Source organism: Eriocheir sinensis, chromosome 6, assembly GCF_024679095.1.
Source record: "Eriocheir sinensis breed Jianghai 21 chromosome 6, ASM2467909v1, whole genome shotgun sequence".
Taxonomy (NCBI): Eukaryota; Metazoa; Arthropoda; class Malacostraca; order Decapoda; family Varunidae; genus Eriocheir; species Eriocheir sinensis.
The window spans coordinates 4,571,243-4,592,681 of record NC_066514.1 but is presented as its reverse complement, the minus strand read 5'-3'; the positions used below and the strand labels follow the sequence as shown (position 1 = coordinate 4,592,681).

Here is a 21,439-nt window from a genome sequence, read left to right as displayed (position 1 = left end):
TTTCCTTTTGTTCCATAGCCACAGCCAAGCCCTCTCTCCCTTTTCCCTTTTCCTAAACCCTCAACATTTCACAAAGTAACTCATTGCCATATACGTTTACTCAAACATTCTATTCCCTCAGTAACCCGGTAGCAGCGACGGGCCAAATTTGTGGCTTTACCATGTAGCAGTGACGGGCCAAATTTGTGGCTTTACCGTGTAGCAGCGACAGGCCAAATTTGTGGCTTTACCGTGTAGCAGTGACAGGCCAAATTTGTGGCTTTACCGTGTAGCAGCGACGGGCCAAATTTGTGGCTTTACCGTGTAGCAGCGACAGGCCAAATTTGTGGCTTTACCGTGTAGCAGTGACGGGCCAAATTTGTGGCTTTACCGTGTAGCAGCGACGGGCCAAATTTGTGCTATGATATAACCCCCCCCAAAAATAGATGATACATAATCTGATCACAAATGCTTTGATATATATTATGAAATGGTTTGTGTGAGGGGTGATTTTTTCTCATTTTTCTCGCTTGGAGGGACCATTAAGAAACATGATCCCCGCTGCTACCGGGTTAACATCATATCTTTAAATCCCTAGCTACTATCTCAGCCCTTCATATGTTGTTCTCTCTGACTCCCTCATGCAGCCAAGTCCCTGGTGTTGCTGGTAGTGAGGAAGGTGGTGGAGTCTGGCCAGCTGGCGTGCCTGGGACAGATATTCGACAAGATCAACGCTGCCTACAGACAGCACCTCAATACCATCTTGCAGTCACAGGTGGGTGGATAGGTTGATGGAGTAATGTATGAGCTTCTGGTATACAGTGAAACCTCGGTTCTTGAACTTAATTTGTTCTGAACCCGCTGGACCAGTGACGCTCGTAATGTGTCACCTACTATCAAGTGTTGTGGCACCCTAATAGAGAGGCCTAGGACACTGATTTTTGGAGTGTTCATGTAGAAAGTATGTGGGAACAATCGCCCGTATTCTTAAACATTTTGGGGCCGAAGCACAGATATTTAACAAGACTTTCCAAGGAGATTTGTGGCATTTCCAGGGGTAGTTGTTTTAGCCTGGTGGTAGTCTGACCCTTCTTCTGTGCCTTGAACCTACAAGAACGCTCAGAACTCGGTTGATCTCCTGTCTGACCTGTGGAAATGGTTGATGTGAGAAGCGGAAGCGTTTGAGAATACCAATCAATATCCTAAGCAGGCAACTCACTAGACCCACACCGCACCCAATCACGCACCCCACGCCTCACAGATCATTGTCTAATGTGTTTCTGTGAACCTAGAAACATGTCCGGCTGTCATTTGCCATCTTGTTGCATTTTCAACAAATCACAGGGTACAGGTAACTCGATTTACGCGAGTATTGTGTCCTTGAAGAGGTCGCGTAAATCAAAAACAATGTAAATCAAACAAGAGGTTGGTTTGTACCTTTATTGCCTACTGTATCACTCTGACTCCTCTCCCTCTCGTGGTTCCTCCTCTGGCTGCCCTTCCCCTCGTGGTAGCACAGCAGCGAGAGTGTTGTTGTTGTTGAGTAGCGTGGCAGCGTGGGTACTGTATTGTTGTTCAAGTGGCGCGCGGGAAGAACTGAGCTCAGCTGTGTGGCCGCGGCGCCGTGTGAGTCCAGTTGCGTGAGACATCTGGTGGCCACTCCATAAAATATCGCGTGTAAGTGAAAAAACGTGTAAATTAAACATTTATTTGGATTTTGGACCCCGCGTTATTTCAAAAACACGTAAACCAAACTCACGTAAATCGCGAGTTATTTGTATTGAGGTCCATAAAATCAAGGGTTTGCTGTAGAAAGATAAAATATAGATGAAAATTTAGCTTCACTTGTACGTATAAGAAAAAGTTGTGGAAAGTTTCGTTTAGTCGGCGCAACATCTGTGGTCATCATATGCTGGAGAGAGACAGAAGGGGAAAGAATTATAGGAGAAGGGAACAGACCCCAGGAGACGGGACACAACCCCCGATTAATACCTGGTACCCATTCACTGCTGGGTGGACAGGGGCGTAGGGTATCGGAAAAGCCGCCCAAATTTTTCCACTCTGCCCGGGAATTGAACCCGGGCTCTCGGTTGTGAGCTGAGTGTGCTAACCACTGCACCACGAAGCCCCTGTATGGAGGAGAGTTGATGGCATAAGTTGAAGGGGGTGAGGAAGGGGAAGGGGAGAGATGCTATCATTTTGAAGGGTGGTCCCCTCTTATAAAGCATTAAACCTTCATTCATGTGTGTGTGTGTGAGATTGGTGTTTGGTTTTCCCGTCAATCTTTTTTTTTCATTTGTTTTATTTTCTTCATTTTCTTCTTGTTTGCTTTATTATTTCTTTCTGATTTTCTTTCTTACGTTTTCTGATTTTCTTCTTTTCTTTAATTTTTGGTGTTTTCTGATTTTCTTTGTCTTCTTTTTTTCTTAATCTGTTTTTCTTCTTTTCTTCATCTTTTCTTACATTCATTTCTCTTTTCTGTTTCTTCTTCTGTCTTCATTTTCTTCTTTTTCTTCTAACTTTTCTTTCTCCTTTCTTTCTTCTTCCTTTTCTTCTTTTCTATCAGTTTTGCCAATATTGCAACACTAACCAATTGCCTGTTGAGTCATAGTGCAAGGGGTTGTGCTGGTTAAGGGACCTTGTTTGTAAAGAGAAGATGGCGCCACTGTAAACACTTGTCTGCGCCATGACGGGCTGGGGCCAAACACCACCCAGGCCCCTCAAGCAAGCCTACCAGCACTATAGGTTCAGACATAAAATAAAAAAAAGCCAGGCAAGTCACAGCGAGTCACGGCTTTTATGGATGATTTTCTGTTCCGTGGGTAAGTTTTATTCAGGGATCACTGTAGAGAGGGGTAGAGGTAATTTCATTTAGTCTTTAGAGTAAGCGTTGAACTATTTACTATGCACATTCAATTCAGTATCCTTTGTAAAACTTTAGTCAGTGTTGAACTATTTACTATGCACATTCAATTCAGTATCCTTTGTAAAATAATTCATAGTGTTAATGATACGCTATAGGTCTCCTCTCTGACCCAAATTGTTCACTCTGGAATTTGCATCGGTCTCCTTCGTCTTGGAGGAGTTTATGTTGCCCCCGGTCTGTTTCCTTAGTCGAAAGAAAAGTACAGGTAACTCTTGATTTAAGCGAGTGTTGTGTCCTTGAAGAGGTCGCGTAAATCAAAAACAATGTAAATCAAACAAGAGGTAGGTTTGTACCTTTATTGCCTACTGTATCACTCTGACTCCTCTCCCTCTCGTGGTTCCTCCTCTGGCTGCCCTTCCCCTCGTGGTAGCACAGCAGCGAGGGTGTTGCTGTTGTTGAGTAGCGTGGCAGCGTGGGTACTGTATTGTTGTTCAAGTGGCGCGCGGGAAGAACTGAGCTCAGCTGTGTGGCCGCGGCGCCGTAAGAGTCTAGGTGCGTGAGACATCTGGTGGCCACTCCATAAAATATCGAGTATAAGTGAAAAAAACGTGTAAATTAAACATTTATTTGGATTTTGGACCCCGCGTTATTTTAAAAACGAGTAAACCAAGCTTGCGTAAATCGAGAGTTACCTGTATGTAATGTAGATTGAGCTAGAGTAAGTATTGGGGTGACAGGGTGATGATATTTGGGTTGAGGATAAGGAAGGGATGTTTGTAGGCTAAGAAATGATGTAATATATTTTTATAAGTTAGATCTTAAATGTTTAGCTTGTTGCATTTGAAAGATGTGTCAAACTGGTGATTACTACACGAGACTGATTTGGCTATCTGGTATGTGGCAGGCTGCCCATAAGCTGACCTTTTTTTTTTTTTTTATTATTATTATTTTTATTTTTTTAATTTTTTTTACGTCTATGCCTATAGCGCTGGTAGGCTTGCTTGAGGGGCCTGGATGGTGTTCGTCCCCAGCCCGTCATGGCGCAGGCAAGTGTTTATAGTGGCGCCATCTTCTCTTGGCTCATGCTGCCCCCCGGAACTCCTTGATTCACTTGGACGGTTTCCTCTAGAGTCCGGGTTGATGGGTGGTCTTCAGGACAGCATGTGGGTAGTTTTAAGCCACTCGGCGGTGACTGAAAAATCCCAGGTGGTAGCGTGGGGATTCGAACTCGCGTCGTCCATCACGCGGTGAATGTGAGCCCAGCACGCTACCACTCAGCCACCGCCTACCCACTTGCACACTTTTTTTTCTGTTAGAGGCAACCCTGACAGGGGGAACTCAAAGTGATGCTCACAAAATTTTTGGCTTGAGCGAGTCATTTGATCCTGCCAGGTGGTACTGAGGACTTGTAGGTAATGGAGACTTACCCAGAGGAACTCGGGGGCTTTGTGGTGCAGTGGTTAGCACACTCAGCTCACAACCGAGAGAGTCTGGGTTCGATTCCCGGGCGGAGTGAAAAAATTTGGACGGCTTTTCCGATACCCTACACCCCTGTCCACCCAGCAGTGAATGGGTACCAGGTATTAATCGGGGGTTGTGTCCCGTCTCCTGGGGTCTGTTCCCTTCTCTTATACTTCCTTCCCCTTCTGTCTCTCTCCGGCTTATGACCACAGATGTTGCGCCGACTAAACGAAACTTTCCAACTTTTCCCGGGTTTTGTGTCATAGGGTGGGCAAGGCAATGCGCTAGATAATGCTCCCATCGATTGATTGATTGATGCTAAAGATCAGCAGAAATGGTTCCTCTAACTTTCTCTAGGCTCCAGGGTGTATTAGGGGTGTTGGTAGGGTGTGTCCTGTTAACCGTGTAACAGCAATGGGTCAAATTTGTGGCTTTACCGTGTAGCAGCGACGGGCCAAATTTGTGACTTTACCATGTATCAGCGACGGGTCAAATTTGTGGCTTTACCGTGTTGCAGCGACAGGCCAAATTTGTGGCTTTACCGTGTAGCAGCGACGGGTCAAATTTGTGGCTTTACTGTGTTGCAGTGACAGGCCAAATTTGTGGCTTTACCGTGTAGCAGCGACGGGCCAAATTTGTGGCTTTACCGTGTAGCAGTGACGGGCCAAATTTGTGGTTTTACCGTGTAACAGACGACGGGTAAATTTGTGGCTTTACCGTGTAGCGACAGGTCAAATTTGTGGCTTTACCGTGTAGCAGACGGCCAAATTTGTGGCTTTACCGTGTATCAGCGGAGGTCAAATTTGTGGCTTTACCGTGTAGCAGCGACAGGTCAAATTTGTGGCTTTACCGTGTAGCAGCGACGGGCCAAATTTGTGGCTTTACCGTGTATCAGCGACGGGTCAGATTTGTGGCTTTACCGTGTATCAGCGACAGGCCAAATTTGTGGCTCTACCATGTAGCAGCGACGGGCCAAATTTGTGGCTTTACCGTGTATCAGCGACGGGCCAAATTTGTGGCTTTACCGTGTATCAGCGACGGGTCAGATTTGTGGCTTTACCGTGTATCAGCGACGGGCCAAATTTGTGGCTTTACCGTGTATCAGCGACGGGTCAGATTTGTGGCTTTACCATGTAGCAGCGACGGGCCAAATTTGTGGCTTTACCGTGTATCAGCGACAGGCCAAATTTGTGGCTTTACCGTGTATCAGCGACGGGTCAGATTTGTGGCTTTACCGTGTATCAGCGACGGGCCAAATTTGTGACTTTACCGTGTAGCAGCGACGGGCCAAATTTGTGACTTTACCATGTAGCAGCGATGGGCCAAATTTGTGCCATGATATAAACCCCCCAAAATAGATGATACATAATCTGATCACAAATGCTTTGATATATATTATGAAATGGTTTGTGTGAGGGGTGATTTTTTCTCATTTTTCTCGCTTGGAAGGACCTTTAACCCGGTAGCAGCGGGGATCATGTTTCTTAATGGTCCCTCCAAGCAAGAAAAATGAAAAAATACAAAAAACATTCCCATCAACTGAAGCTTCGCTATTTGACAAATTTACATCTGACTACCACAAATTGGCCGTCTACTGCAGTAAAGCCACAAATTGGCCCATCACTACTGGTAAAACCTAGTGAACCCGTCGCTGACAAAAACCACAAAGCCTGAAATTTAACCCGTCGCTGCCAACAAGCCAAAATTTGATCGTCGCTACTGATAAAACCACAATTTAACGTCTGCCGGTAAAACCTGGTAACCCGTCGCTACCCGTAACCACAAATTTAACCCGTCGCTATGCCAACTAGCAACCCGTCGCTACCTAAACTGAAAACCTTACTGAAGCATACAAGTAACCGTCTACTGAAAAACTCCAGAAATAACCCGTCGCTACTTACAACTGACCGTCTAACCGATTAAAACAAGATCCCCGCAGCTACCAGGTTAAAGTATTCAAGTTCCCCATAGGAGTTTGCTACCTCCCTTCCTTCAAAGTCCGCTGCCCCTTCTGTACTTCTCCGATATTTTTAACTTATAGCATCATCATCATCATCATTTAACGTCCATGTATTCCCTATGGTGGCTTTGGACGAGACATGAGCCTCCTCCACTGTTGCTGTTCTGTGATGTTCTGCCTCCTCATATCTTCCTCCACCACCTTCCTCCACGTCTTCCTTGGCCTTCCTGGTGCTCTTCTGCCCTCTACCTCAAAGTTCGATGCTTGTCTCAGGATGTGTTCGTAGCGCAAATAACCAGAGCACAAACCTAGAAGCAATTTTTTACGTCAGGCGAATATTTTTTACATAGATTAAGAAACTTTTTGTATATAATGTTTCTGTGCCTGAAGATATATCTCTAAAATGATGCACCTTTGTTTTGCTTGTTTTTTTGTGTGAATAATTGCTTTTTTCCTTTTTCCTCCTCCTTTTTCCTCCTCCTTCTCCTTCTCCTCCTCCTTCTCCTCCTCCTCTTCCTTCTTCTCCTTCTCCTTCTCCTCTTCCTGCTTCTCCTCCTCCTCCTTCTCCTTCTCCTCTTCCTGCTTCTCCTCCTCCTCCTCCTCCTTCTCCTTCTTCTCCTCCTCCTCCTTCTCCTCCTCATCCTCCTTCTCCTCATCCTCCTCTTCCTCCTTCTCCTCCTCCTTCTCCTCCTCCTCCTCCTCCTTCTCCTTCTTTCTCCCTCTCCTCCTCCTCCTCCTCCTCCTCTTTTCACACACCTATCCGCCTCAGAAGTCGGGTTTGTCACTGGTGAGTGTTTTATATAATTTTTTAAAAGCTTGGTGTTAGTGGTTGCTTCTGTTTGAGGCTTAGTAGCATGGTAACTAGCTTATTATTCTCTCTCTCTCTCTCTCTCTCTCTCTCTCTCTCTCTCTCTCTCTCTCTCTCTCTCTCTCTCTCTCTCTCTCTCTCTCTCTCTCTCTCTCTCTCTCTCTCTCTCTCTCTCTCTCTCTCTCTCTCTCTCTCTCTCTCTCTCTCTCTCTCTTATTTAAACATTAATATTACTGTACAAAAAGAGGCTCAAATTTACACTTTTTAGATATAGTAACTATTTGAAGAGCCTGAGTATGGGACAGAATTAATTGTTGACTGTTGCACACACAAACAAACATACAAATACAAAATACAAAATACAAAAATGGAAAACATGTAAAACAATTTGTATTAGTGTCAGTTTGTCACTTTAGATTTGTAACACTAGCGCACTTGGGTGTCCCTCACGCCACCTGTGAGCGGCCAGCTTCACCTGCTGCGTGTTCATGCTCTCCACTTGAGGAGTGGCTGCCGTGAACATGTTCCACAGGCGTGTGGTCCTGGCTGTATAGGTGCACTGGTGCTGCCTCGAGTGGGGTCAAGGCACCTCCACAAGCTGGTCACTGGAGAGTGCAGTCCGGGTGAACCTCTGGGCAGCGCGTGGAGGAAGCCTCAAGGTGCTGAGGTGGGGAACCCCCTGCACCTGGACCTTGTGGCACACCACCAGTGCTGAGATGTCCCGGCGGTGTTCCAGTGACGTCATGGTGGCAGACGACTCCTCCAGGTGCTTGCTGGCCTCCACCAGACGCAGTGCTCATCACTGCACTGCATCGAAGCGCAGGCTTTGGTCCACAGACACTCCCAAGACCTTAATGTGGTCCTGATGGACAGACTCTTGCCTCCAAGATGCAGCTGGCCGGAGACTGCTCGAGCAGCGTCTGGGGACCGTGAGATGATCATGGCCTGTGTCTTCTCCGGAGCGAGGGTGACCTGCCACTCCTCTCCCCACTGCTCCACCAGGCTGAGCTGCCTGTTGATCTCTCCGACGGCGCGCTGGATGTCGTGGCGGCAGTAGGAGCGGGAGAGTGTGCAGTCATCGGCGTAGGCTGACACTGCCGATAGCTGCCGGAGGAGGTCGTTGATGTATATGTTCCACAGGATTGGGCCGAGCATGGAACCCTGTGGAACCAAGGCTTGCACTGGTGAAGGCCTTGATGACTGCCCATTGGTCACCACCTGAAGGGTCCTCCCCTGGAGGTAATCCTTGAGCAGCATCAGGAGGGCACCCTGGACACTCTTGCCACGAAGCTTTTCAATGAGTCCCGTGTGCCAAACCCTGTCAAAAGCTCCAGCAATATCCAGGGCTACCACGAGTGTGTCCAGGCCTTCATCCAGTGCATATAGGGTAGGCGGTGGCTGAGTGGTAGCGTGCTGGGCCCACATTCACCACGTGATGGATGACGCGAGTTCGAATCCCCACGCCACCACCTGCGATTTTTCAGTCACCGCCGAGTGGCTTAAAACTACCCACATGCTGTCCTGAAGACCACCCATCAACCCGGACTCTTGAGGAAACCGTTCAAGTGAATCAAGGAGTTCTGGGGGGCAGCATGAGCCAAGAGAAGATGGCACCACTATAAACACTTGCCTGCACTATGACGGACTGGGGCCGAATACCATCCAGGCCCCTCAAGCAAGCCTACCGGCACTATAAGCATAGACGTAAAAAAAAAATTAAATAAATAAATAAATAAATAAAAAAAAATCTTGCCAGTCCGTGGAGGAGAGGAGGAGGAGGTCCACGCCAGGCCTGAAACCAAACTGTCTGTCTGAGAGGAGATGGCTTTCACTCAGGTGCTGACCGATGACTCCAGCCACCACATGCTCCAGCACCCTGCCCACCACAGAAAACAAGGAAATGGGCCTGTAGTTGCTGGGCTCGGACCTCAAATTTTTCTTGTGGACTGCAATTTCTCTCTCTCTCTCTCTCTGGGCTCAGACCTCGAATTTTTCTTGTGGACTGCAATTTCTCTCTCTCTCTCTCTCTGGGCTCAGACCTCGAATTTTTCTTGTGGACTGCAATTTCTCTCTCTCTCTCTCTCTGGGCTCAGACCTCGAATTTTTCTTGTGGACTGTAATTTCTCTCTCTCTCTCTCTCTCTCTCTCTCTCTCTCTCTCTCTCTCTCTCTCTCTCTCTCTCTCTCTCTCTCTCTCTCTCTCTCTCTCTCTCTCTCTCTCTCTCTCTCTCTCTCTCTCTCTCTCTCTCATGTAAAAGTCACTCATCCCAGTGTCAGCTATACAGGTAACTCTCGATTTACGTGAGTTTGGTTTACGCGTTTTTAAATAACGCGGGGTCCAAAATCCAAATTTTTTTTTTATTTACACGTTTTTTTCACTTATACACTACTCAACAATAGGGGTGCGCAGGTACCAGTACTAACGGTACCAGCTATACAGTACGGTACTGGTACCAGACTGCTCGGTACCGGTACTAATACTAGCCAGTCGCTCATGGTGTCCCTCATTTCTTCCTCACACGAGTGAGGCTGAGACTGAGTGCCTGAGTGGATATCTCGGTGATATGGATATTCTCTCTCTCTCTCTCTCTCTCTCTCTCTCTCTCTCCACTAAATGAAGTGAATATTTATTTTTCGATAGAAACCTACCTCTTGTTTGATTTACATTGTTTTTGATTTACGCGACCTCTTCAAGGACACAATACTCACGTAAATCGAGATGGACTAAAGAGTACTGGTTGTTACCGTTACTTGGAGGGTTTAGATATTCCTTATTTTAACTCTTTTCTTTATGACGTGGGTTAGCATCCTCTCCTTCCTTTTCAATCTCTCTGTGTTTCCTCAAGAGATAATGTTGTGGCTGGACTCCCCCGATTCCTGCCTTTGTGGTGGAGGGCCTTGAGGAATGTGCAGTTTGAAGGCTGATTTCTTGCACGTAGATCCGGAAGTGGTACAAGACTGTGCTTGGTTGTGGGAAAATAAGGTTGTTAGGTTTCTCTGATTGCAGTAAAACCTCACCATTTACACATTCGCCATTTGCGTACCTTCAGACCGCCCAGATGTGCGCAAATGGTGAGGTTTGACTGTTATGTGGAAGATCTTTATGCTTTTATTGGGAAATTTATTATGTTCTCTTGACTGCTACGGCTCAGACACTTAGGTGACCTTTTTTTTTTTTAATTTATTATTATTTTTTTTTTTACGTCTATGCCTATTGCGCTGGTAGGCTTACTTCAGGGGCCTGGATGGTAGTCGGCCCCAGCCCGTCATGGCACAGGCAAGTGTTTATAGTGGCGCCATCTTCTCTTGGCTCATTCTGCCCCCCGGAACTCCTTCTTGATTCACTTGGACGGTTTCCTCTAGAGTCCGGGTTGATGGGTGGTCTTCAGGACAGCATGTGGGTAGTTTTAAGCCACTCGGCGGTGACTGAAAAATCCCAGGTGGTAACGTGGGGATTCAAACTCGCGTCGTCCATCACGTTGTGAATGTGGGCCCAGCACGCTACCACTCAGCCACCGCCTACCCAAGTCATATTTAGTATAATAACTACACTATATGAACCTTGGAGTGCCTGTGTAAAGCCACTTGCTATCAAGGTGATATTGACAGCTGTAATCAGTGATGGTGATGGCCAGATGCTATTGTAGGGGTGCAGCCCACCAGACCAACAAGCAAATATTGATGTACAGGTAACTCGATTTACGCGAGTATTGTGTCCTTGAAGAGGTCGCGTAAATCAAAAACAATGTAAATCAAACAAGAGGTAGGTTTGTACCTTTATTGCCTACTGTATCACTCTGACTCCTCTCCCTCTCGTGGTTCCTCCTCTGGCTGCCCTTCCCCTCGTGGTAGCACAGCAGCGAGGGTGTTGTTGTTGTTGTTGAGTAGCGTGGCAGCGTGGGTACTGTATTGTTGTTCAAGTGGCGCGCGGGAAGAACTGAGCTCAGCTGTGTGGCTGTGGCGTCATCTGGTGGCCACTCCATAAAATATCGCGTATAAGTGAAAAAAACGTGTAAATTAAACAATTATTTTGATTTTGGACCCCGCATTATTTCAAAAACAGGTAAACCAAACTCGCGTAAATCGAAAGTTACCTGTATACAGTCACAGTATGGGCACATGTAATAGCACAAGACAACAATAAATGATATGTTCAACATGCACCCGGTCACCTAGCAGATGTTACAGACACTTGCTGGGGGTTGAAACTGACATATGGCTGGACTTTTTTTTTTTTCATGTCTATAGCTCCGGTAGGCTTGTTTGAGGGGCCTGGATGGTGTTTGGCCCCAGCCCGTCATGGCGCAGGCAAGTGTTTATAGTGTCATGTCTGGCAACCACTGGACGTAGCAGAACCCCAGACTCCTATTTTGATTCCTGGACTTGACCAGGCACGTGTCAGGCAATCGCTGGACCCCATATTGTTCAGGAAATATTAGATCTGGGAAATCAAGGGTCAAGTACATCAGGTATTCGTTATATGCGAGGGATACGTTCTGCAAAAAGCTCGCATAATGTGAATTCGCATATATCGAACCTATCATCCCATTAACTATAGGGGGTTATGTTCCACGCCTCATTTTCGAACCCTCTAACTATTTATTCCGGCACCGTTTCACAATAATAAAGCACTCAAGCAACGATAAAGCCCATTAGTACAGATAAACTGTAAAACATAATATGAAAATACATTGTAAACAAACAAAAACTTTAGGATCAGAGGGAGGAAAAGGTTCATTATAGGCGAGGAAAGTGCGGGAAAACATTTGCACCCGACGCCCTCTAGTGTGTCACCATACCTCACCAACCAGTCACACCAGCGCCGATACTCGCATAATACCAAATTTTTCTGGCCTAAAACGAATACTTGGCACATTTAGGTTAGTCGCATATGAGCGAATTCGCATATTTCGAACTCACATAGATCGAATACCAGGTGTATATATAATCATTTAGCATTTTTTCTCTTTCACCTTCCTGCTCCTCGGCCATCCTCTACAACAAGATGGGAGAGAGTGTGAGCTTCTCCGGGCAGGCCAGTGGAGGGGTTGAGCGACGGGTGGTGGTGGTGGAGCAGCCGGACATGTACAGTGCCGTCCTTGCCCCACTCATGGAGGAGGCGGAGAAGGTGGAGAAGGAAGGCAAGGGGACTGTGGCGGATAGAAAAGGTTAGTGGGCGGAATTGTGAGAATGTCATCTGAAGTGGGTATTTTCCACTATACAGTCACCCCCCGCCGTTCACGGTCTCACCCATCGCGGTTTCGCGTATTCGCGGTCAACTAATTGTGACCCCCCCGCGTATCTGTCAGCGCCATTAGAGCTAAATAGGAAGGGCAGAGAGGAGGGAGGGAGGCAGAGGAGGGGGAAGGGAGAGAGGAGGGAGGAAGGCAGAGAGAGGAGGGAGGGAGGGAGGCAGAGGGAGGGGGAAGGAGAGAGGAGGGAGGAAGGCAGAGGAGGGAGGGAGGGAGGCAGAGAGGAGGGGGGAGGGAGGGGAGAGGAGGGGGGAAGGGAGAGAGGAGGGAGGAAGGCAGAAAGGAGGGAGGGAGGGAGGCAGAGAGGAGGGGGAAGGAGAGAGGAGGGAGGAAGGCAGAGGAGGAGGGAGGGAGGGCAGAGGAGAGAGGAGGGAGGCAGGAGAGGAGGGAGGGAGGCAGAGAGGAGGGAGGGAGGGAGGCAGCGAGGAGGGAAGGAGGCAGAGGGCAGAGAGGAGGAGGGAGGGAGGCAGAGGAGGAAGGAGAGAGGAGGGAGGAAGGCAGAGAGGAGGGAGGAGGGAGGGCAGAGGAGGGAGGAGGGAGGGAGGAAGGCAGGAGAGGAGGGAGGAGGGAGGGCAGAGAGGGAGGGAGGGAGGTGGGAGGAGGCAGAGAGGGAGGGGGAGGGAGAGAGGAGAGGAGGGAGGAAGGCAGAGAGGGAGAGGAGGGAGGAAGGCAGAAAGGAGGGAGGGAGGGAGGCAGAGAGGAGGGGGGAAGGGAGAGAGGAGGGAGGAAGGCAGAGAGGAGGGAGGGAGGGAGGCAGAGAGGAGGGAGGGAGGGAGGCAGAGAGGAGGGAGGAAGGCAGAGAGGAGGGAGGGAGGGAGGCAGAGAGGAGGGAAGGAGGCAGAGAGGAGGGGGGGAGGGAGAGAGGAGGGAGGAAGGCATGGAGGAGGCGGAGAAGGTGGAGAAGGAAGGCAAGGGGACTGTGGCAGATAGAAAAGGTTAGTGGGCGGAATTGTGAGAATGTCATCTGAAGTGGGTATTTTCCACTATACGTACATGCATTCCTAATAATAATAATAATAATAATAATAATAATAATAATACACTGATATAATTACAACTACTATATACAGGCATGTGGATTGGTTTGTTGATGTGGATGTTTGTAGATACTGTATTTCCTGCCATATAAGACACGTGGAACTTATATCACGGGAAATACGGTATGTAAATTTTGAGTGTGTGCTAAAATGAATGTTTGAATGAATGTGTCTGTGGATATGTGTGTTTAGGAATGTCTGGAAGTGTTTGTGTGTGTGTGTGTGTGTGTGTGTGTGTGTGCTGGAGTGGGGAAGTAGGTTTGAGAGTGACTAATTGGATGAAATGACGGATGATTATGGGAGAGTGGTTGTTATTGGAAGGGGCGGTGTAGTGGCTGTATCAAACACTCACCCTTCTTTAAACCTCCTCCCCTCCCCCCCTACTCCTCTTCCTCCACCTCCTCCTCTTCCTCCTCCATATCACATCTTGTTATTGGACGGGGCAGTGTAGTGGCTGTACGGATATGGTGGTTTAGTTAACGGATGTATGAATTAGTGGGTGTCATTGCTGGATGGGTGACTGAATGACGTGAATGGCAAACAGGTCACACACACATTGCAGAAACAAGAATATATCGTCACCTTCGTAAACAGACCACCGTAGTCATTATTTTCTACTTTACGGGAAATCAGAAAAGAACTGTCATCATCTCATTTGTCTGAAGATTTAGGCAGAAACGAAAAGGCCAATTCTAGAACACTCAGGGTCGTGTTAAAAGACATTTCGCAGCCTTAGAACACTTATTTGACAAGGCTTTCGTAGGAGTTGTGGGCATTTCTTGTGGTGGTTTTATGACCCTGGTGGTAGTTTGACCCTTCTTCTGTACCGTGAGCATAAAAACGCACTCATTAGAACCCGATTGACCCCCTTCTTTGACCTTTAGAAATAGCTGATGTGAGAAGCAAAAGTGTTTTGTAATACCAGCCTCAAACCCTGAATGACGAAGGCAAGTACAGTCATCCCCCGCCGTTCGCGGGTATTTCGTTCCCGGACTTCTCGCGCGATGAAACCCATGACAGCGGGACTATAACCCTATGGGAAAATATGCATTTGAAGTCACCTCTGACGTCATATAAAACATGTTTTTTGTTCCCAAAAGTAGCCCAATTTGCGATAAGTAGCCCAATCTGGCAACACTGCAGTGTGGCGGTCGTGAACGTGGCGTCACTCAGGAGCAACTAAAGGTGTCACACTAGCACTTTCCGTTAACTTTCATCGTTCTTTTTCTGAAAATCGAAATCGATATCTTGGCTGTGACCTGTCACACACAAGCGGTGTTTCGTCTGAAACTTTCCGTCGGCACAGACCATGGGAATGTAAACAAACATGGAGTCACGCTGCGGCAAAATACGCTGCTCTGAACCTAATACTGTGTATTGTGAGACTTAGACGAGCTAAACAAGCCAAAAAGCGTGCATGGATGTGCTCATGGTTGGCTCGTCCGAAAGAAGAAAGTGTACCACAGGCTGTTAAAGAGCTGAGTTTAGAGGATCATGAGACTCTGAAGAATTGGATCAGGTTGGACAAGAGCCAGTACCACAGACTTCTGGAGTTAGTGACACCTCTTATTGCCAAGTGACACCAGGATGAGGAAGGCTGTCACTGCAGGAGGCGTTTGAGACAGGTTGAAGCCACCTTGGAAAGTCTCGGTCTTGGTCTTGGAAATGTAAACAAAGGCGAAATTTGCAGGCGAGCGATCCTGATCGTCTGACAAATTCATGCGATAAGTTCATCTTGAACGATGAAAAATCAGGAAATGGCATTAATCGGCGGAAAAAGTGCTAGTGTGACACATATGCGTCCATTGCCCGCCTCCTCCTCTCTCCTTCCCCCTCCTCTCTGCCTCCCTACCTCCCTCCTCTCTGCCTTCCACCCTCCTCTCTCCCATCCCCCCTCCTCACTGCCTCCCACCCTCCACACTGCCTTACTATTTAGCGTCAAAGCATCCAACACGAAAACTGGGGAGCAGCGTATAAGCGGAAGTCTAATTAGTTGACCATGAACCTTGAAACCGCGATGGGTGAGACCCATGAGCAGTGAGGTGACTGTATACAATAATGGGCGTCACATGTTGAAAAATCGATGTAAACAAAAACCTGGAAATCGATGAAAAATGACAGGCGATTATTTTACGAGGGTGACGATATACTACACTAGCAGTTTTATCCTGTGCTCAATAACCCCCCAAACCTCTCCTCCACCTATAGCTTCCACTCCTCCCCCACAGTGTCGGTGCGTGCGGTGGTGGGTGTGGTGGTGGAGTACGTCCGGTCCCTGGGGGCGGTAGGGGTGACAGTACAACACTTTCTGTATGAACTAGTAATTACTGCCCTGGTCCGCACCCAGCACTTCTACCAGCTCCATCAGCTCCTGCAATACCATGTCCTGGCTGACTCCAAGCCCCTGGTATGTGCCGGGATAATGGGGTTATAGTTGAATGTTCATCTCTTGGTTTGTCTTATTTACCATAAAAATAGTTTGGCAGGTGAATGGGAAGGAGTGTATACAATAAGATGTTAACCCAGTAGCAGCGGGGATCATGTTTCTTAATGGTCCCTCTAAGCGAGAAAAATGAGAAAAAATCATCCCTCACACAAACCATTTCATAATATATATCAAAGCATTTGTGATCAGTTTATGTATCATCTATTTTTGGGGGTTTATATCATGGCACAAATTTGGCCTGTCACTGCTACACGGTAAAGCCACAGATTTGGCCTGTCGCTGCTACTGGGTTAATGGGATTTACTAATTTCAATGGGGAAATTCGTTTTGGTTTACGAGTGTTTTGGTGTGCAAGCAAAATTCTGGAATGAATCAAACTCATAAACCACCAAGGCTTGACTGTATTTTTTTAGTGAAATTGGTGATATACACAAAGCTGCAAGTGGCCTTTGAGACTGGAGGGCAAGAACCCACTAGACAATTTTGTAACCTTTGAGTATTTCTTTTACTTGTGACATTCCCATCTCTCTCCCAGGCCTGTTTACTGCTGTCCCTGGTGGGGAGGTATTCAGCAGGGCAGCAGCTGAGTCTGGACATGCTGTGTAGACTCAACACAGCACACGATGAGATCATTGAGGTCTTGCTTTCACAGCACCAAGTGACCCCCGCCCTCAGGTAAGTAAGGAGGGAGGGAGGAAAAGAGGATGAGAGGAAAGGAGGATAGGAAAAGAGTGTTAGAAAGAAGAGAAAGGAAAAGAGTGAAAGGAAAGAAGGGAAGAGGGAATGAGACTGAAGGAGGAATAGAAAGAGAAGTGAGAGGGAAGGAGGAAGGGGAAGAAGGTGAGAGGGAGGAATATACTGTGAGGAGGAAGGTGAGAGGAGGGGAGGCATTGCAGGGGAGAGGATGAAAGGTTTAGGGAGGAAAGGAAAGTGGGTTAAAGACAAGAGGAATGGTGAAAGGGAAGGAGAAAGGGAACAAGGGTGACAAAGATGAGAGAAGAATAGAGAAGGTAATCAGGAGAGAAGATGAATTTAACCCGGTAGCAGCGGGGATCATGTTTCTTAACCTGGTAGCAGCGACGGGCCAAATTTGTGGCTTTACCGTGTAGCAGCGACGGGCCAAATTTGTGGCTTTACCGTGTAGCAGCGACGGACCACATTTGTAGCTTTACCGTGTAGCAGCGACAGGCCAGATTTGTGGCTTTACAGTGTAGCAGCGATGGGCCAAATTTGTGGCTTTACCGTGTAGTAGTGACGGGCCAAATTTGTGGCTTTACAGTGTAGCAGCGACGGGATAAATTTGTGCCATGATATAAACCCCCCAAAATAGATGATACATAATCTGATCACAAATGCTTTGATATATATAATGAAATGGTTTGTGTGAGGGGTGATTTTTTCTCATTTTTCTCGCTTAGAGGGACCATTAAGAAACATGGTCCCCACTGCTACCAGTCAATAGATCCCCTAGCGAAAATGAGAAAAATCACTCCAAAGCATTTAATGTCATATTATGAATTTGGGGGATTAATCAACAAATTGTACGTATTCATTAAGCTGCTATGGTAAAGCTTAAAATTTAACCGTTAACTTTCTTCACTGTAAAAAAACATTTGGCCGTCGCTGCTACAGTAAAGCCACAAATTGTCGTCGCTGCTACTATTAAGCCCCGATATTGCTACACTAACAAATTGTCCGTGCATGCTACATGTCCCGTCGGCTGCTTTCATGGTGAAGCCACAATTGATGGGCTCTGAAAAAGAGAAAGTGGAAAAGGAAGGTTGAAATAGAAGGTAGGGTGGGAGGAGAGCAAAAATGGATGGAAAGGGAGGGAATGGCGGTAGAGATATGTTCAAGTTTTTATGACATTCTTCAGGTATGCACGCAGCGTGGGTCTAGTGGAGTCAGTTTCAGCGCGTAAATTTTTGGAGGCAGCGATGGCCAGCGGAGACGACCAAGTGTTCTACTCCACCTTCACCTTCTTCAGCCTCAGGAACACTAGGCTCAGGGGCAATGCTGCTTTTGCTAGAGGTGCGTGTTACTGTTGTTATTGTTGGGACTTCTACTGTTCTTTAACCCGTCCGCTGCGATTGGCACGATTTGGCTTTCACTGGTAGCCTGGTAACATAATATAGTCTCAGGTCTTTCTCTACCTCTGTGGTGGATAGTGGAGTGTTTCCCATGTGGTATTGGTGTACTGGATATCAATTTCCAAGGTACAGGATTCAACATTTTTCTTCATTGGATTGTAGTGCCAGTTTTTGTTCCATTCTTGTAGTTTGTTGAGGTCTACTTGTAGGAAATCTGCAGTCAAGGGATAAGATCTTTTCTTTTTTCTTCATTTTTCTTCTTTTCCTTCACATTATTAGTAGTACAGGTTGAGAATCCCTTGTCCAAAATCCCTGGGACCGAAGTTGTTGTGGATTTCGTTTTTTTTTTGGATTTCGGAATATTTTTATTTCAATCTAAATAAAATGAAGGGAATTATTCACGAGAGGGTAGCCTTCTAATTTTTGAGATGCTAACTGCTTATTTCTGGACAAAATATGATGTTGTTTGTTATGGAGGAAGTATTTTTCTCCGGGAATCACTGAATGATTGATTGAACAGCAGAGCTACTTATTTCTGCAAGGAGGTATTTCTCGCAACACCGGCTGGACAGCCACCACTGCCATATCCTGTCCTGCGTTGCATATTTCCGCTGCCCCACACTGCCTGCCAAATAAATATTAACTAACCAAACCTAACGTTACGTAACCTACCTAATGTGGGGGCTTTGCCCCTCTCGAGCCCCCTTCCATTTGTGATGGAAAAGCAATATGGCAGTGTGTTGTATGGACACAAAATATACTTCATATATGGGGCTTTGCCCCCCTCGACCCCCTTCTGTTTTCCAGAAGTCACTTGTCACTGCACTCCAGGGACTTAAAAATAATCTATATTGTAAGTACTAACTTCGCCAGAGGAGGCTACCCTCTCGTGAATATTAATCAAAATGAAAACTGAAATAAGTCAACATTTTATTTTTAAAGTAATGTACAAGTAATGACGCTAGTCATGTTACACTCATGCATGGAGGTGAACTTCAGACACGTAAAAATAATGTTTTGTATTTACTGTACAAAACAAAACATGATGATGTGCTGCTGAAAACACAAAGATCGCACACCAAACCACAAATGCAATCGGACATGAGTGCACGGATATTATCTCTACGAGTTTACAACGTGGACTGAGAGTATGGTTGCCAACTTGCCACCCTTTCCTTAACATACGGAAGGCCATTTGTTCTGTATTTGGCTGTCTGAAGGTTAACCCGCACAGTGTCGTCTTTTGTCATAGATTGGGGTCATGCCAGGTTGCATTTTTTGCAGGACTCCCCTTCTGGCTGCTGACTTGAGAGGTGTCTTGATAACTCCTCAAACCTCCTCCTTATCAATTTCTGCAACATTTTCGGTCTTAGTTCCAATTTCCATTCTGTGCAGCACCATCTCTCCTCCTCTAAACCTCACCTGCTCTTCCTCACCGAAACAGGTTTCTGAGGCTACTGACAGCAATCTCTACTCTGTTCCCTCCTACTATCTCTATCCTAAATTTCAATCCAAAGCTGGATGTTGCGCCTACGTGCGCAACGACATCACTTGCTCTCATGCCCACGACCTTGACTCTTCAGAATTTTCCACCATCTGGCTAAGACTTCATTGTCATTCTATTACTAAGTACATCTCTCTCTCTCTCTCTCTCTCTCTCTCTCTCTCTCTCTCTCTCTCTCTCTCTCTCTCATGTCCAAATACACAAATACTCCTTAAATGACACTCCCCTAAGCAGGTCTAGATGTGAGATTGATTTTGAATGACCTAGTTGGTTAGTGATGAGTAGTGAGGGAAGTGGTGGCCAAGTGGTGAGCCCGTGGACCTCGGTTCAAGTCCCACAAAAGCACATTGATTTTTCAAGGAGCACTGGGGGCAGCATGAGTCAAGCAAACGTCATATATCATGGCAGCCACTATAAATATAATTTCCTGTGCCACTAATAAGCTGGGGTTGTCTAGGAGACCCCTCTAGATAGCCTGCAGCACTATAGGCAGTATGGGGGGCTTCGTGGTGCAGTAGGGGGGCTTTGTGGTGCAGTGGTTGCTTTTCGGCTCTAGCTAGAGAGCCGGGTTTGCATTCCCAGGCGGAGTGGGAAAAATAGAAGCTGGACTTTTTCCGATGCACCCTAAGCCCTGTCCACTCAGCATTGAATGGGTACCAGGTATTAATCGGGGGTTGTGTCCCATCTCCCATAATTCCTTCCCCTTCTGTTTCTCTCCGGCATATGACCACGGATGTTGCGCCGACTAAACGAAACTTTTATAGACAGCACCTGAAAAAAAAAAAAAAGGACACAGAATCCTCTCGGAGCTCATCTTTAATCTTAGACTCTAGAGTCTGGGTTGATAGGTGGTCTTCTGGACAGCATGTGGGTAGTTTTAAGCCACTCGGCGGCGGTGGCTGAAAAATCCCAGCTTGGTGGCACCGGGCGGGGATTGAACTCGCGTCATCCTGAACGCGGCGTCGGTTGTCTAGGAGACCCCTCTCGATAGCCTACAGCACTATAGGCAGCACCTGAAAATAAAGGACACAGAATGAGGCTAGCTGTGTCTGGCAGAGGTTTGGCAAGGTGAGTATGTGAGAGGTAAATAAACGATTCTCTGCACTCCCTCATACAGGATGCTCTCTTGTTGGAAAGTTTTGTTTAGTCGGTGCAACATCTGAGGTCATATGCCAGAGAGAGACAGAAGGGGAAGGAATTATAGGAGAAGGGACACAACCCCTGATTAATACCTGGTACCCATTCACTGCTGGGTGGACAGGGGCGTAGGGTATTGGAAAAGCTGCCCAGATTTTTCCACTCAGCCCAGGAATCGAACCTGAGCTCTCTCGGTTGTGAGCCGAGCGTGCTAACCACTGCACCATGAACCCCCCGGTTCTTTTGTTGGTTGAGCAGGAAGTGGTGGAAGGAGTTAGAAATAGTAGCCATGTAAGTTTTTTTACTTATATTGATATATTTTCCCTTTTTCAGGTGAACACTGTGAGGTCTTTGTGGAACACTTCAAAAAGCTGTTTGGGGAGTTGCCTGATTACAGCAATCAACAGTTGTAGTTTTAGTACAGTAGCAGTAGCATTGTAGCGGTAATACAGGCAAGTCTCGATTTACGCGAGTTTGATTTACGCGTTTTTTTCACTTATATGCGATATTTTATGGAGTGGCCACCAGATGTCTCACGCAACTGGACTCTGCACGGCGCGTATATGACCACACAGCTGAGCTCAGTTCTTCCCGCGCGCCACTTGAACAACAATACAGTACCCACGCTGCCACGCTACTCAACAACAACAACACCCTTGCTGCTGTGCTACCATGAGAGGAAGGGCAGCCAGAGGAGGAACCACGACAGGGAGAGGAGTCAGAGTGATACAGTAGGCAATAAAGGTACAAAACTACCTCTTGTTTGATTTACATTGTTTTTGATTTACGCGACCTCTTCAAGGACACAACACTCGCGTAAATCGAGAGTTACCTGTAGTAGTAAAGTAACAGTAGTAGTATTCACAGTAGTACAGTGATGTAATATGGCAAGCAGTGGGA

General features: G+C 46.9%; 1 protein-coding gene across 4 annotated transcripts in view; it reads left to right on the top strand.

Annotated features, from left to right (window-relative positions):
- Positions 1-21,002, top strand: part of LOC126989020 (regulator of MON1-CCZ1 complex-like) — a 34,566-nt gene extending 13,564 nt beyond the window's left edge. The window contains exons 9-16 of one of the 4 annotated variants that reach the window (XM_050847523.1): positions 627-754; positions 7,036-7,053; positions 12,079-12,201; positions 13,221-13,260; positions 15,591-15,769; positions 16,344-16,483; positions 17,685-17,839; positions 20,873-21,002. In XM_050847523.1, coding sequence (XP_050703480.1) covers positions 627-754; positions 7,036-7,053; positions 12,079-12,201; positions 13,221-13,260; positions 15,591-15,769; positions 16,344-16,483; positions 17,685-17,839; positions 20,873-20,952 — 863 coding nt within the window. In that variant the 3' untranslated portion in view covers positions 20,953-21,002. Of the gene's footprint in view, positions 1-626; positions 755-7,035; positions 7,054-12,078; positions 12,242-13,220; positions 13,261-15,590; positions 15,770-16,343; positions 16,484-17,684; positions 17,840-20,872 lie in introns of all 4 variants that reach the window. The other 3 variants (XM_050847543.1, XM_050847512.1, XM_050847534.1) reach the window with 3 other exon arrangements.
- Positions 21,003-21,439: the final 437 nt, after the last annotated feature.